Raw genomic sequence first — 14,578 nt, 5'->3', positions numbered from 1 at the left:
GATAATCGATTCATTGAATTTACTAATATTGACATGAATGATTGAGTCCCACCTGTTAACATCTTTGCATGCCAACGAAGCCACAAAGTTATGTAGGAAACAAAATTACCTGTAGGGATCGATCAGACCACGACTCCATGATAACATTGTGTGGAATGCTGTGTGCATGTGTGTTGTCTGTGTGTGTGTGTGGGGGGGGGGGGGGGGAGGTTGTTACTACGAGCGAGGGGACATGGGGGGGGGGGTTGGACCGTGCGGCGGCAGGCCAGTTCACGTCGTAGGAAAGAAATCGCTCGGAGCGCGGGTTCGGAGTGACCTTTCCCGGCGCTTCCCGGCATCACATATTTTCATACAAGATGGTTCTGCTCACTTCAGTTCGGCGTGATAACATATTTTTGGCATAAAAATGATGATGCTTTATGGGTCTTTTCAGAATATGAGATTAATTTACCACCCTTTTTATTACGGTATTACACGCTGACTAATTTTGGCAAATCGTGTCTCTCGGAAAGATGCATGTTCTTCAATGAAAGAAAGGTCAAATATCGGGCATAGGACTCGTAAACTATTTGCAGGGGTGTTCCAATATTTGTAAAGAAATAGAAATTAATAAATCATTCGTGTATTGAGTAGTTAAGAGGTAATATTTCACAAAAGATATTTTTAGAATGTCTTTCAATTATTTTGAATCATTTTGAGGTACATGAATTATTTTCTTCTGATATATTTTTCATACAGGTGTAAATTTGTGAAATCGACATTACTTCTACGCACTTCCGGTTGACCTTGTGTGTCGTAGCACTGCGATTGTGTTCTCGCAAGTTTCATCACATGGGCGAAATCGACAAGATACGGAATTGATGTTCCAACATATTGTGTAATTCCCTTGTTTTGAAAGACTACTGGGCATCGCTGATCACCAGATTGTCGTTCATATAACTGAAGACTGCTATCCAATATTTGGTGGTTGGTGAATAAAACGCGGCGCCGTACGGCGTTTACAGCATCCATTCATTTGATTCGTGGCCCCATTCATTCCTGTGCAAAGACGGGCCAACACGAGTTGCGAATGTGAAGTGGTTTCCCGAATTCGTGTCTTCCGCAATACGTTCGCAACACACACAGAAGAACAGAAAGAATCGGAATCAGTCTAGAAGTTGCAGTGTGTACGCTCTATAAAGAAAGATGTCGGCACAAGAAGAGACGGCTGCAGACAGGAATGTCGAAATATGGAAAATCAAGAAACTGATCAAAAGTTTACAGGCAGCAAGAGGGTAGGTTTCACTTCGCTAATCGCACACACCAGCACATATTCACGCGCGATTGCCACTTCATCAGCACTCGCCATCTGTTTGTGTGTGTGTCGGTGTGTGGATCCTGATCGTGGATACACGGCCACAGCTGCACAGGCAGCATGGTTGAAACGAAATGTGTTGTCACATGGTAAAATTGGTAGAATTCATTTCGATGTCAAAGTAGGGAAAATCGTTGAGCATTCACAGGATGATTCAATAAGCATTCAAATTGCATTGCTGTAATGGCATACATAATCAGTGATATTGATAATGTGGTGGGGTATCAATCTGTATACAGTGCACTCCCGTTATAGCGAACACGGTTATAACGAAATTCCGGTTACAACGAAGTAAAATTTAGGGCCGCAACATTGTAAACTCTATGTATTTTCATTGTTTATTCATTCGGTTATAACGAAATTTCGATATAACGAAAGAAAATTGCCGGTCCCGAGGACTTCGTTATAACGGGAGTCCACTGTACTACCGTAGCGTAGGCGTAAAAGTGGATATTTTTGCGCGACTTTTTTTTTTCGCGCTTGGCCGGGTAAGATTAGTTTCGTCTGTTTTTAATTCTGCGGAATCAAGACATCAATTACTGGAACATAAGGCAAGCAAACATTTTCGCATGCTTTTATTTTTCGTGCTAGTTTCTGGTTGCGCAAAATGCGCGAAAATTTCCACTTTTACAGTATGGTAGATTAAACTACCAGTACCATGGTTCGCATTCGGTAAGTGGAAATGTAAATTTTACCGGTTGTAGATTGTAGCCATTTCTAAACACAATCAACTTGGTAAATAACTTACTGGGCGTCGGCATAGGTAATTCAGGTACAGGCATGGCAGGGGTCCATCAAGGTTCATCCTCCGGTGCCAAAATTTGACTGCGTGCAAAAGCTAAGCAGGTTTCTACAATATTCCGGGGGCGCGCTGTAACCAGTATACAGTAACTTAACGCGATTTTCTGGGCTGGGGTCGCTGTTGCGGTTAACGTTTGTACATGTACAATTGTAGCAGGCGGTCAAGTTATGAACATCGCTATGCCTATGATCGAATTTAATGGGTGGCTTGCATTAATTCCAGTAGAATGGTGGGGGCTAATGTACTTTATTTAGTTTTGACAATGCAGGGGTTTAGGGGCCACTGTTTTGGCCTGACTTTGACCATTGACACTTATTGATGATATAATCCTGCTAATTGAATGTTTTACTTTCAGCTGCTCAACGATGCTATTGCAAACCAAAGTCAACAATCAATAATGAGATTATTGCCTATTGTCGGATGCCTATGGAAATCGCATAGTAACCCATTCGCTCCTGGCTCGCTATCCCCAATTGTATAGATATGCATACGCCTAACTGCGACCAGCAGCCCCATTCGCATAGCGTAATGGGGCTGCGGACTGTAGCATTCAGGATCATGACAGGGTAGTATCGCGGACAAATATCAACTTAAAATCGAAAAATTTATTCAATTTGAAGACTCACCAGTGAAGTTGAAGTATTGACAACAGGGTTCGTGCAACGTTTGGTTCTGTCAATAGTCCCTGTCTGTTCGAATTGATGACTTAATGTGACTGGGTTGAGAGGAACCTAGGAGAGCTACACTGAATTGACGGCCAGCGCATGCGCACACAGACATCTTATCCAGTCAATGGATTTGAAATTTGTGCGCATGTGATTACATAATACTGTAATTCCCAAAATATCAATCAGAGTCATTGTAAGGTCAAAACTTTGCGTGGCCCCTAAACCCCTGGATTGCCTTACTTTTGGATCCATGTTGGTGTCTCAAATTCTACCAAACCAAATTGTACCAAATTACAGGAAGTAGTGTCTACTTGAATAAAGAGCTTATTTTTGATTACTTGCAAATTTGAAACTAAACCAGTTATTGTGAAGCGTTGAATCAGTATAGATTTTTATACTGATGTTGTTCGCTGACTCTTTGCAAGCCTGTACATTGCGATCGTGCTGACACTGCCTGCGCAATCTGAAAGTGAAGGTTGCCATACATGTATATGCATAGAACATATCTTTCAAGTAAACAGAAGCTAAAATTCAGTGTACCCGATAGAGTGTATTAATTTTAGATTGAGTGATTAATAGATTGTGGCAAGTTGAAAGAAGTCAGTTGAGAAATGTGTGTTTGTGTGTGTGTGTACTGTGTTTGTGCCTCTGTCTGTGTGCATTCCTGTGCACTGTAAAAACTGTATTTCTCAACTGACTTCATTCAACTTGCTACAGATCTAATCACTTGTACATTGATTTTTGGCACCCAGTTTGCGAGTTTGCAATCTGTCTCTTATACACCTCTACATGTATGCTGTCTCAAGGCTAGACCTTTCAAGATTTCTGATTACTTTCCTGGTTGTGTCAGTGATCATAACCCAGTGCTGCACACTGGCACTGGTCTGACAGTCCCTGACCAGTAAAAATCACTGTCGGACCAGTAACTTTTTCAGGAATGGACCAGTAAAAACGGGAAAAATGGGGTACCTACTAACTGGTCCAACAAATAGGTCAGACCAGTAGAAAAATGGGTTAGTGTGCAGCCCTGCAGAACTAGAGCTGTTTCAAATAGAGATATTGCAGCTAGCAGAGCTCTCCTTAGGTTTTGTACACATCTGGACTTCTGTTGGCTGCATCAACCAACCAAAACCCTGGCTAATCTCCCCTCAGGCTTAGTACCGGTATGTAGTTTTATGGCACTGGCTATGGCTAATCAAGTGTGGTAAGTATTTGAAATAAGAAGTGTGATCTAAACACTAACGATGGAGCAGCTTTTTACCAGTTGGGCAATTCCGCGGTTAGTAACGTTACATTTGAACAAATTTTGATATTTATTTTTACTAGTGAATCACCATTTATTCATTTCAAGTGAAAATCATGTTAAAAACAATCATCCTTCCCAGGTTTATAATATAGCAAAGAATGAATACAATCCAATGAATATTATTGCTATGGCAACTAAAAGGGCTGGTTAGTAACGTTACGAAAAAAGGACATGACAAAAAAATCAATGTCTCATAACAAAAAGTGTGCAAAAATTCAAGTTAACTTCAAACAAAGTGTTGCATTAATTTCAACTATTGCATCATGACAAATGTTCACACAAATACTTTTAGCAGTTTGACCGATAATTTGTTAGCTAGACCCCCAAAAGCATGGTTAGTATAAGTAACGTTACGGTTAGTAACGTTACATTTGTCCGGAGTAATTCTTGTTTGTTTGTTTGTTCATTTTTCCATCTATGAAGATGGCTGGATAGCCCATATTCAGCTACACTAAGCTGGTCTTCCATGGGTTCCAGTTGAATGTGGGGTGGGACCACTTCACCGGGTTAGACACCCTGCTCTTTGCGATGAATGAATGAAGCGGGATCTTTTACGTGCATGAGCTGTGACTCTCTCATACACGGGACCTCCATTTTATGTCCTATCCGAGGGACAGAGTGTTTTGCCTCTTGCTAGAGGGGACGGTATGTTTACACACAACATTGCTCAGTCCAGACTCGGGTTCGAACCCGGGCCGCGTGATCGTGAGGCAGACGCGCTACCGACTGAGCCAACTCACCGCCTGCAGGTCATTCCACCCTTTTGTAATTGACAAAATGTCTCAAGACTTCTGGAGTATTTAAACGTATTCATCTTTTACCCTTTAGCAAAACTTACAGTTGAGGAAAAGTTTTCAAAGGAACCCACTGTAACTTGCATTTACATGAATTTCAGCATCCCCAGTCCCACATGTACATTTTAAATGATGGTTTTAGATCTCGCAAAACCAATGAATATGAAAAATAGAATCCACTGAATGTGAACATCCATGGCATTAATTGATACCTAAATTAAAGAGTAAGATAAAGAAGCACATTTCTTCTATCCATGTCATGTCCACCTAACTGCGGAATTGCCCAGTTGTACTCTCTTTGCCAGAACAGGGAATGTGTATGATACATTTGATTGTTTCTAATTACAGCAACTGTAATACAATTACGAAAAAGATTCTTTATCTTCTTTTATCACCTACAGTATTCATGTTGTGCTGTTTCAGTCCCAAAAACTTTGCATGCTATACTTGATATCCGTGCATAAAGGCAGTGGTGTGTGCATGCAGACGCATTTCTTTCAAAAACTTTGTCATAGATTGGTGCTTTGTCATAGATTTGTGATTAGTGCACATGTAAGATGGTTAACTTCTTCGCAGTTCCAGTTGGCATTTAGTTCAGTTTGTACAGGTCTTTAGGTTGTCGTCCATCCCCACTTGCTCTTTTCTCTGTTTCTCTGATCACTTTCATTTCTTACCTATTCAGATATGATCATTCATTGCATCCCCACATTTGATCCTTTTGTTCAACATTCGGTGTTTGTATCACCCCACATAGTTGCAATTTCCGTTCTACTTTCTCTCATTGGTAGTTTTAGTGAATTGGGTTCTTACATGAACATTATAGGGTAGTTGGCCTCCTCCAATGCTGTTATCATTGTTGGTTCCCGTAGCTGAGTTGATTAAAACACAAATTTTTAATATTTTCATTAGCATTTTGAATGATAGTAAAACATTTTTTTTTTTTAATGATGCTGTGCCAAAATCGATGCACGAGGAGACGTGAAACTTGACCTAATATTGGTGCATTTGCTGAGTCCCAGCACAGTAAATATTTGATGTAAATTTCCCATTACATATCCACCAATCAGAGCGGTCATAACATCATGACATCAAAAGACAAATTTGGAGATGTTTGTCATGTGAACAGTTTTTGTACAGCCCTTGCATTTTGGTCATCAACACAGCAACAACACTAGGCTGAGAGCCAATTCAGAGCCAATTCGATCAAATGGAAAAGCAGTCAAATCTATAAGGCATTGTTATATGGTTTAGTGATGTTTCTTTGTTACATTTGTAATTGTTGTTATCATTGTATTGAAAAAACTGTTCATGCTAATGGCACTCCATGGCAAGGTCCCAAACAGTAACAGCCTTGTGACTGCACAGACTGCACTTGATATCTACCCTAATTGTTCTGCCCTGCTAGCCACTGGATTTCTCTACCCAGCTCAACCACAGCAGCCACCGGGAAGAGAGTACCATACCTTAGAGACGTTCAATTTCCCACTTGATCTTGAAACTGGTAACAGCATGTTATTCAGTAGTCACTCTGTACCATGTACATGTAGTATCACAGTATGCCTATGGTAAACTCACCAATCTGCTACTGTACTGTATCAGTCTATTCTTAAAGGGATGGTACAGTTTCGGTTGAGATGGGATTAGAGATACAGGTTTCCAACATTTTTTGATGATGATTTTTTTAGATACCATGGTAATGAGAAACCTCTTATGAATTATGAAAGAGCATAGAATTCTAAGAGGACTTCAAAGTTTATTTGATGAAAATTGGTTTTGAAATGGCTGAGATATCCAAAACAAAGCAATCATTGTTTTACTTTTTTTTTTGGATGTCTCGGCCATTTCAAAACCAATTTTTCATCAAACAAACTTTGTATGCTCTTTAGCATTTCATAAAGTTGTTTCTAAGTACATGTATCTTGTAAAATGTTAAAGGCTGAATCCTCACCTCAACCAATACTATACTATCCCTTTAAAATCTCCTTGACTCTCGCAGGGTTTACTGAAAGATACAATCTTCCCACCTCCCCTGCTCTGCATTATCTGACGAGAGAGTCCACAATATACTGTACAAGCCTTGCAACTTTAAGAATTTATTCTGCCTCTTACAAGATGGTAGGGCAGTGATTTGGCCCAGTCAGTTGCCTCCCAATCCACATGACTTACAATAGGTTTGATTCCTGTTGTAGGTTAAGCTCTAAAGAGGCATAACACTCAGTCCCTCGTACAGTATATAGAATGAAGGTCCGGTGTGTGAAAGAGTCACAAATCATGCACATAAAAGATCTTGCTTCATTCATTAATCACAAAAAGCAGGGTGCTTTACCCTGTGAAGTGGTTTGCCTCACACCCTAGTGGACCCCATGGGAGACCAGTTACAAGTATTGTAGAGCTGAGTATGGGCTACTCAGCCATCTTCTCAGATTGAAAATGAAACAAACAAACAATGTCCCCCTACATTTTAGTTGTTTGTAGAGAATAAAGAATCTAGATAGCTCTATGGATTCTTTGTTATTTTGATGTGAAAATATTGGCATTCCAGCTGCATTACCATACTGATGTTATCACATTACAATATCTACATCTAGTTTCAATCGTCATGAGCATTGTATGTAGCACATGCAGGTGACATGTCATACATACATATCTCACCTGCCAAGTACACTCAGATGGAAATAACACTTGACCAAAAACTCATAGTGTCTTGACATTTTCTTTGGAGGTTGGACAGGTACATGTCATAGTGACAATACTAAGTGATTCATTTTTGTTTCCATATCATGTTTTTCGTGATGGGATATCGTGGTGATCTGTTTAGCCAGTTGTTGTCTGCAGTGGTTAGTCTTATTTCGTTGTTTTGTTTCAGTTTGTTATGAACTGTCAGAGATAGATTCTAGTGGTGCCCAACAATATGCAATAAATCCCATTACACAAGGGTCAGTAATAATGGCCAGTAGAATATTGACACATACTTGATCTACATTGTGTATAAAATCAAGTCATTTGTCTACAGCGTGTGTGTATTTTTGTTGTTGGAGAGATAGTGAAAGTAGTGTGATTTGAACAGTCAGGTGGGATTCCCAGTCAAACATGCATTGCCACATCCCAGTTTTGATTCTACTCATGGACTCTAAAAACAGCATTGTCAATCTGTTATCAGTCCTTATGCACAGTGTCAAAGTAGCAATGTTGTATAGAAAAATGTACTACGATCAACCTTGCTTCTCGCATAAGTTGAATAATCGCCTAAATCAAAAGTCTTTTCAAGTCCTTTTCTCTTTATATTCTATTGATTTTAATCCCTCATATGAAAGTCAAATTTTCTCTCAGTCGAAGCTATTTCTTCAGTCCAAGTAGATCCAACTTAGAAGGCAAGGTCAGCTGTACATGTACAGATGATACAAGTACTTAAAAGTGAATACCATGTGTTATGTGTTCATGCCAAGATTATAGCAGAAGTAAAGAAAATACACATTGTATCTTTTCAAGATTTTGCTTAGTCTTGCCACTATTCTACCATTAGAAGTCCTGAAATCCCCAACAGTAGCAGTCTTTAAATCACGACTCAAAACACATCTTTTCGTTTAACTGTTCGTTATTATCAAGCACATCAGAAGCTTTTGCAGCGCAGATATGTCTATAGGTTTTGCGCTTTATAAATTGGTATATTAATATACTGTATATTATTATATATTCATAGAGTTGAACTACAGATATATTAACCGACATTGTACAGAACAAGTTGTCCAGAGAAATCAGTCTAATTCGTACATGTCTTTCCATGTGCTTGTGTTTGTTGTACAGCTGTATTAGTCCTTGGACATTTATTTTGCCAGTCTGTTTTATAAGTGATTGTATAATGAATGACCCTAACCCGCTAAACTACCAATTTGAGTACCATTGTAAGCAACTACAATACTACCACCTAGTTAATGTTGACATAAAAGGATAGAACTGCTAAGGTCAACAGAAACGCTCTGAATCTTTTTTAAAGTTGAATATGGAGGTCAACTTTGGAATATTTGACAAGTAAAGTCCAAGGTGTTGATTGTCAAATGGGTTTCTTATGTCCCAGTCATTCGAGAGCATTTTGGGAGAATGTGTGTGGCATCCAGGCATGATATTTTTTTTCTCAAGTCTGTACACATTGTGCTATTTTCATGTACCAAAATCACCTGAAAATTTTGATTTCCTTTTTTTTCTCAAAAAACCTCAATATCGTCCCTGGTGGCATCCTCTGATTTGCATCTCCTTGTTGAATGCCGATGAATCCTACTGACCATCACTCGTATCAATGCCATTACCACATTACCATGTGTATGAAACGATATCCGACAGTCACTGGGAACTGGGCCAAAACAGCTGGCAATGAGCGAAGTGCTTCCACTGAAGAGATCTCTGATATAAATCTAAAATTATTGTCGGCACAGATACTGTGATGGATCTTTGGTACATTTAAATGTGCATTTATGCTTACAAGCCTTTTGTAATTAGCACACAATTATAATCATGACTTACAATTGTAGTTAAATGGGAAAATGCTAATGTGTGATTGACATTTATTTAATGTGATGTACAATATGTACGTGTAGGTGTTTGCTTTCTGTAAGTACCCCTGCCAGACGTCTTGTTCTGCCTTTATTAGCATCTCTGTTTACTTACAATGGAAGGATTTTCAGCTTCATGCATTTACAGGGTGCTTTCACAGATTTTAAAAACTGCTCTGGATTATCAGTTAATTTCTTCAAAAGTGCAAGAAAATGAGGATTAAGATGAGGATAAAATGATGTCTTAGTGCTTCCCACAACAAAAGTGGGAATTCTGTTAATTAGAGTGCCCAAGGACCTTGCATGACTGATAGAAAATTCAAGATCATCGAACTGGGCAGTCAAAGCATTTCATATCTAAATGCATATAAATATCATAGACCTAACAGTTTGTACATGTATGAACTATGAGCAGTATTTGAAACTCACATGACCATGAATTTGCTCAAAAATTGTTGGCTGTCCTCGAAGGCTATCAGCTGTAGACAATAAAAATCAATAACCAAACCCCACACATACTGTATTATTCATTTTCCCTTCGTTATTCAAGAATTCAAGAACACTTTCCTTTTAATTGTTTCTTTCAAAAAAGTTAAAGACCCCCATCTAAATTGTATGATGGCCTTGCATTTTATATTCCTACCTCTACCCGACCTTGCATACAGCTGTAGGTACATACTGTACATGTAGTGTATACCAAACCAAGTAGTATGTCATGTGGGAGGATTATTTATAACAATTAACACTATGTTAACAATTCAAGACTTATTTTCGTGTATTTTGCTAGGCTATCATTCATGTTATAGAGTCCTGTATCATATGGCACGGACTCGCTGCAACTGAAGGATGATGCTATTCTACAGAAAATGGCAGACTAACTGTAGTTCAGAAATGCAAATAGAATTGTGAGGAAGCTGTGTCAGTCCAAGTTGTTACTTTGCAGATTAGTGGTTTTGGCAGAGCCAGTCAGCAATGCAGTGAGGCGGACTTTTAGTCCTGAAAAAACAGTGGATATTTAATCATGAGTCAGCCAGCAGGAGTGCCATAACCTTCCAGGGTTTTGCCGCAAAAAGGAAGTGAGGTTCGATGGTGCACTTGGATAGGAATTGCTGTCGATGTTGCAAGACACCTGCATTTTATGAGTGCCTGTGTAGCATGGTTGAATTGCCACATACACCACCAATAAACTTGTGAATTATGGATGACTTAACTTGAATTTGTATACAGCTACAGTAGGCAGGTAACGTAGAGTACTTTGTACTGCACATGATGTGTTTTGTTTTCACTCTTAGCCAAATTAGTTGTTGCTACACGTACATTGTCACAGTTGTGTACTTTAAGCAAACTTCAGGAGTTTCCATATTATCGACCCCCTCAAAAAAAAAAAATAATAAAATGACAGAGAAGAGGTACATTGATATGTGCATTTTTTCTAAAAGGAAGGCATCATACTGTATTTTCAAAGAGACCCCTTGAAATCACTAGTGTGCACATACTGTATGTCATTGAAGCATGCCTTTTAATGTTGAATACACTAGTAAATCTTCGTTCTACGACACAAGCACTTTGATTTTTTCCTACATTGGCTTTGCATGCCAAGCCAATAGCATTCCTCACAACCTTGAAGACAAGTGGTGTCGATCTCTCTATGTGCTGAAACATCTCGCAGAGAAATTCATCCCTGTCTACAATAAAACTGTAGTATATGAATCTGCTGATGAACTGACAGTGCATGATAAAAATGTATTTATGATTTAAAAAAAAAAAATCTTTCTGATATATTTTGCATTGTGATATGTCTGTGATAAAGTCTGGGTTAATATCAGTAAGTCAGCATTCATGTGCATGTCCACTATGCAGTAGAGTAATGTGCCCACTATAGTGGCCCATCGAGATGGTTTGTTTACTGGTAAATCCTTTGTGGACAGGCATGAACTATTTTCAGCCGGTGGTGGGCGTGTGTGACGACATCACTTCATGGATCCTGGCAGGGGTACATTGTACCAAGATGAATCCCCCCCCCCCCCACCTCCCAATCCGCCCCCATCCTAATCCGCCCCCATCCACCCACATCCAAGTATGATGTCAGTATGATGGACATCAGTCCTTCAGATTGAAATATGACATTTGCACTTCATACTGTGGTGTGATTCATGGGGAATGATGGTCACTCATCGTGATGAATATTTTGATATAGCAGTCACAATGCTTTTTCATAGCTTGAGAGAGGGGGATGGGGACAGAGAGATGCTACTAAGAATTATGATGGAAATGAAATTATTGAGAGTGAGCAGCTTTTTGCTTCTGTGTTCTGGCACAGTAAACATATACTATAGAACATGTAAATAGTGTCTACATCTACATGTACAGGTATTCAAACATTGCACAATCACAGCAATAATGGCAATAAGAAGCTTACATACATTAGACAATGTAGGCAACATTCCAGGTTCCTGCAACATGTTGCAAAAGTGAAAATTGCTTTGAGAGTGCAAATGGTTATTCTTTGTACATTATAGTTGTATGAGTTGATATGTTATTGTTTGTGTGTGTGTGTGTGTGTGTGTGTGTGTGTGTGTGTGATGTCATGTCATACACGTGTAGGTAAAAGTTTTAGCAGCATGAAAAACTCAATTTTCAATTGTGATCTCTTGACAATAGGGCAGTTTGACATTCTTGGAATGCAATTGTTGGTCTTATTGCATCAAACGTCCCTCACATGTGATGAGAGAGGATTGAGGGGCGATCATTGCATGCCAGTATGTATTCATCACAATGTCAGTAAAGTGTATCGTCGTGCTGAAATCTCCACAAGGGTAGTGTTACATATTTGGTCTGGACAGTAAATCCCATGTTTGGAATGACAACTTCCTGTCATGAGGCATGTTATTGGACCATGTTTTGAGAGAATTGTATGAGATGACTCGTGATTTTCTTTCTTTCTTCTGAACTAGAATAAGCAATAACCACAGCGCTGTCAAGAAAGTACTTCATTTGAGATTGCACAGTGCAACCAAAACCAATATTGCAAATAATTTTTTTCTTTCTCTTTCTTCCCATCCCCCCCCCCCCCCAGGGTTCATCTTTTTATCTATTTATCTATTGCATGTCTATCCTTTACTTTTCCATCATTCTTTGTACTTTTGCTCAGTGGTCCTAGAAAAATGCAGTATGATGTTTACAATGTCTACTGACACATTAATAACAAAAGTCGCTGGTACTGTGTGTAAATTGCACATCATTACTTAATGCAAATTAATTGCCAGTATTCCAACCTGCAACACACCATTTTGTTCTCACCTTTTGTCACAGGCTCTGATACACTCTTCCCATTTTCCCTCAAGACTTGTTCTTACGTGTACATTGTATAAGATCACCACATGACTGGCAAAAACCATATGCATGTGCTGTTATTAGAATTATTTAGAATTATTAGAATTATTAGCAGCATGAAATAACACAAATTGGGGCTGATGGCCTTGTTCGCGGCATGAAACTTTCGCAAATCACACATGACATTTAATACATTTTGTAGGCAAACACTTTTGCATACATTTTAATACTTTCATGAATACTTTCTCGCAAAATTCACGAAAGTTTCATGTATGCAAAAATTTCTGGTTTTACAGTAATGATTGAATTTGAACAAACTTTTTCACCTTGTGCATTTTCCCTCAGTGTGTGTATGTGTGTGTGAGTGAGTGTGTGTACTGTTTGTTGCTGATTTTAATACCTCACATTTTCTCAATCTATAATTAATGTATTCTGGTGAATATCATACTCTGTGCAGTAATCACTTTACCCAGGCTGTTTGCCAACAAGAAGTCATGTTAAAGCACAGTGAACGTGTCGATGTTAGGACCACTCCTCCAGCTTGTCAGTGTTGTTCAAATTACGCCTACATCTATGTACAACCCAGAAGGGGATTGTAGAGTTCATGGAATATTAGAGAACCTCACACATCATGCAATGTAACCCTAGGCTGTATGTTGAGGTTAGCCTTCGTACAAGACCCTCTTGCTGTTGTCATTTGCAAGAGGAGCCATCAAAGGGATGTTTTGTGTGAAGGAGTCAAGCCTCCAGGGAGAGGCAAGCCCAAATGATACCCCATTTATACACACAGCTCTGGGCCCAGGAGCGCTCCTGAAGTGCTTGGACTTATGCCCCTCAGAGTCTGTTCATACAGAGAATCACCGCTTGCTTAGATCACATCTGAAGTGGCTAAAAGGGGCACAGTTTTTATGACAGCCTTCAGAACTTTTGACGTGTAAACTGTATGAATTAGCCCGCACTGTGTACATGTACCACTTCTGGAACCCTCCAAACATTGGCAACTTTTCATACAGAATATAGGGTGCTTTAGGAATGCTCCTGAACCTAGACTCAAGAGGGACATCTCAACAGACCCGTTTAAATTTCTCTTAACTTACAATACAGAATTCTACAATCCATAAGTTGAACTCTTATGTAGGGAAGCGTATTTATTAGATCCATTTGGCACTGCCGGATGATGGGCAAATTTAGCAGTTACATCGGTCAAACCAACTGATTTCCGGTATTTCAAGCCTTATTATTCAGTATGGATGGGGCTTTGGTTAGGCTTTGCCCCAGTTGTGATGGTAATCACATTCACCGTTCTCAAACGGCATTCACGCTGAAAGCACACAGCTTCTGCTCTCTTTGCTGGATATTTTTTTTTTTTTCACAAACAACAGGGTGAGTGCCTTGAAAGAAGGCTAAGTGTATGGATGGTGGAAATGACAGGAAAGTGTGTGATTCAGTGCAGTATGCTAATTTTCCTCCTTTCATCATTGCTTCTCCTCTCATGCAGGAATGGCACCAGTATGATCTCCCTCATCATCCCACCCAAAGATCAAATCTCCAGAGTCGCCAAGATGCTGGCGGACGAATTTGGAACAGCCTCAAACATCAAAAGTCGAGTCAACAGGTAAAAGAAGAAAAAGGATGTAGAAGTTGGGGAGGTTTGGGATGTGATAGGGAGGGAAACACTCTTAGCCCCCCTTCAGTGACTTGTACTTACATTCTATGTCTATCAATAGTTTTACACACTGGTACACACAAAACATAAAACATATATCTGTGAGGC

The 14,578-nt window shown here is 39.4% G+C and overlaps 1 protein-coding gene across 1 annotated transcript in view; it reads left to right on the top strand.

Moving 5' to 3' along the window:
• Positions 1 to 807: 807 nt before the first annotated feature.
• LOC140241683 (eukaryotic peptide chain release factor subunit 1) overlaps positions 808 to 14,578 on the top strand; it is a 36,686-nt gene continuing 22,915 nt past the window's right edge. The window contains exons 1-2 of the mRNA XM_072321426.1: positions 808 to 1,274; positions 14,303 to 14,419. Coding sequence (XP_072177527.1) covers positions 1,186 to 1,274; positions 14,303 to 14,419 — 206 coding nt within the window. The 5' untranslated portion in view covers positions 808 to 1,185. The remainder of the gene's footprint in view (positions 1,275 to 14,302; positions 14,420 to 14,578) is intronic.

The sequence above is a fragment of the Diadema setosum genome, chromosome 18, assembly GCF_964275005.1.
Source record: "Diadema setosum chromosome 18, eeDiaSeto1, whole genome shotgun sequence".
NCBI classification, from domain to species: domain Eukaryota; kingdom Metazoa; phylum Echinodermata; class Echinoidea; order Diadematoida; family Diadematidae; genus Diadema; species Diadema setosum.
This window is presented reverse-complemented; position numbering and strand designations above follow the sequence as displayed.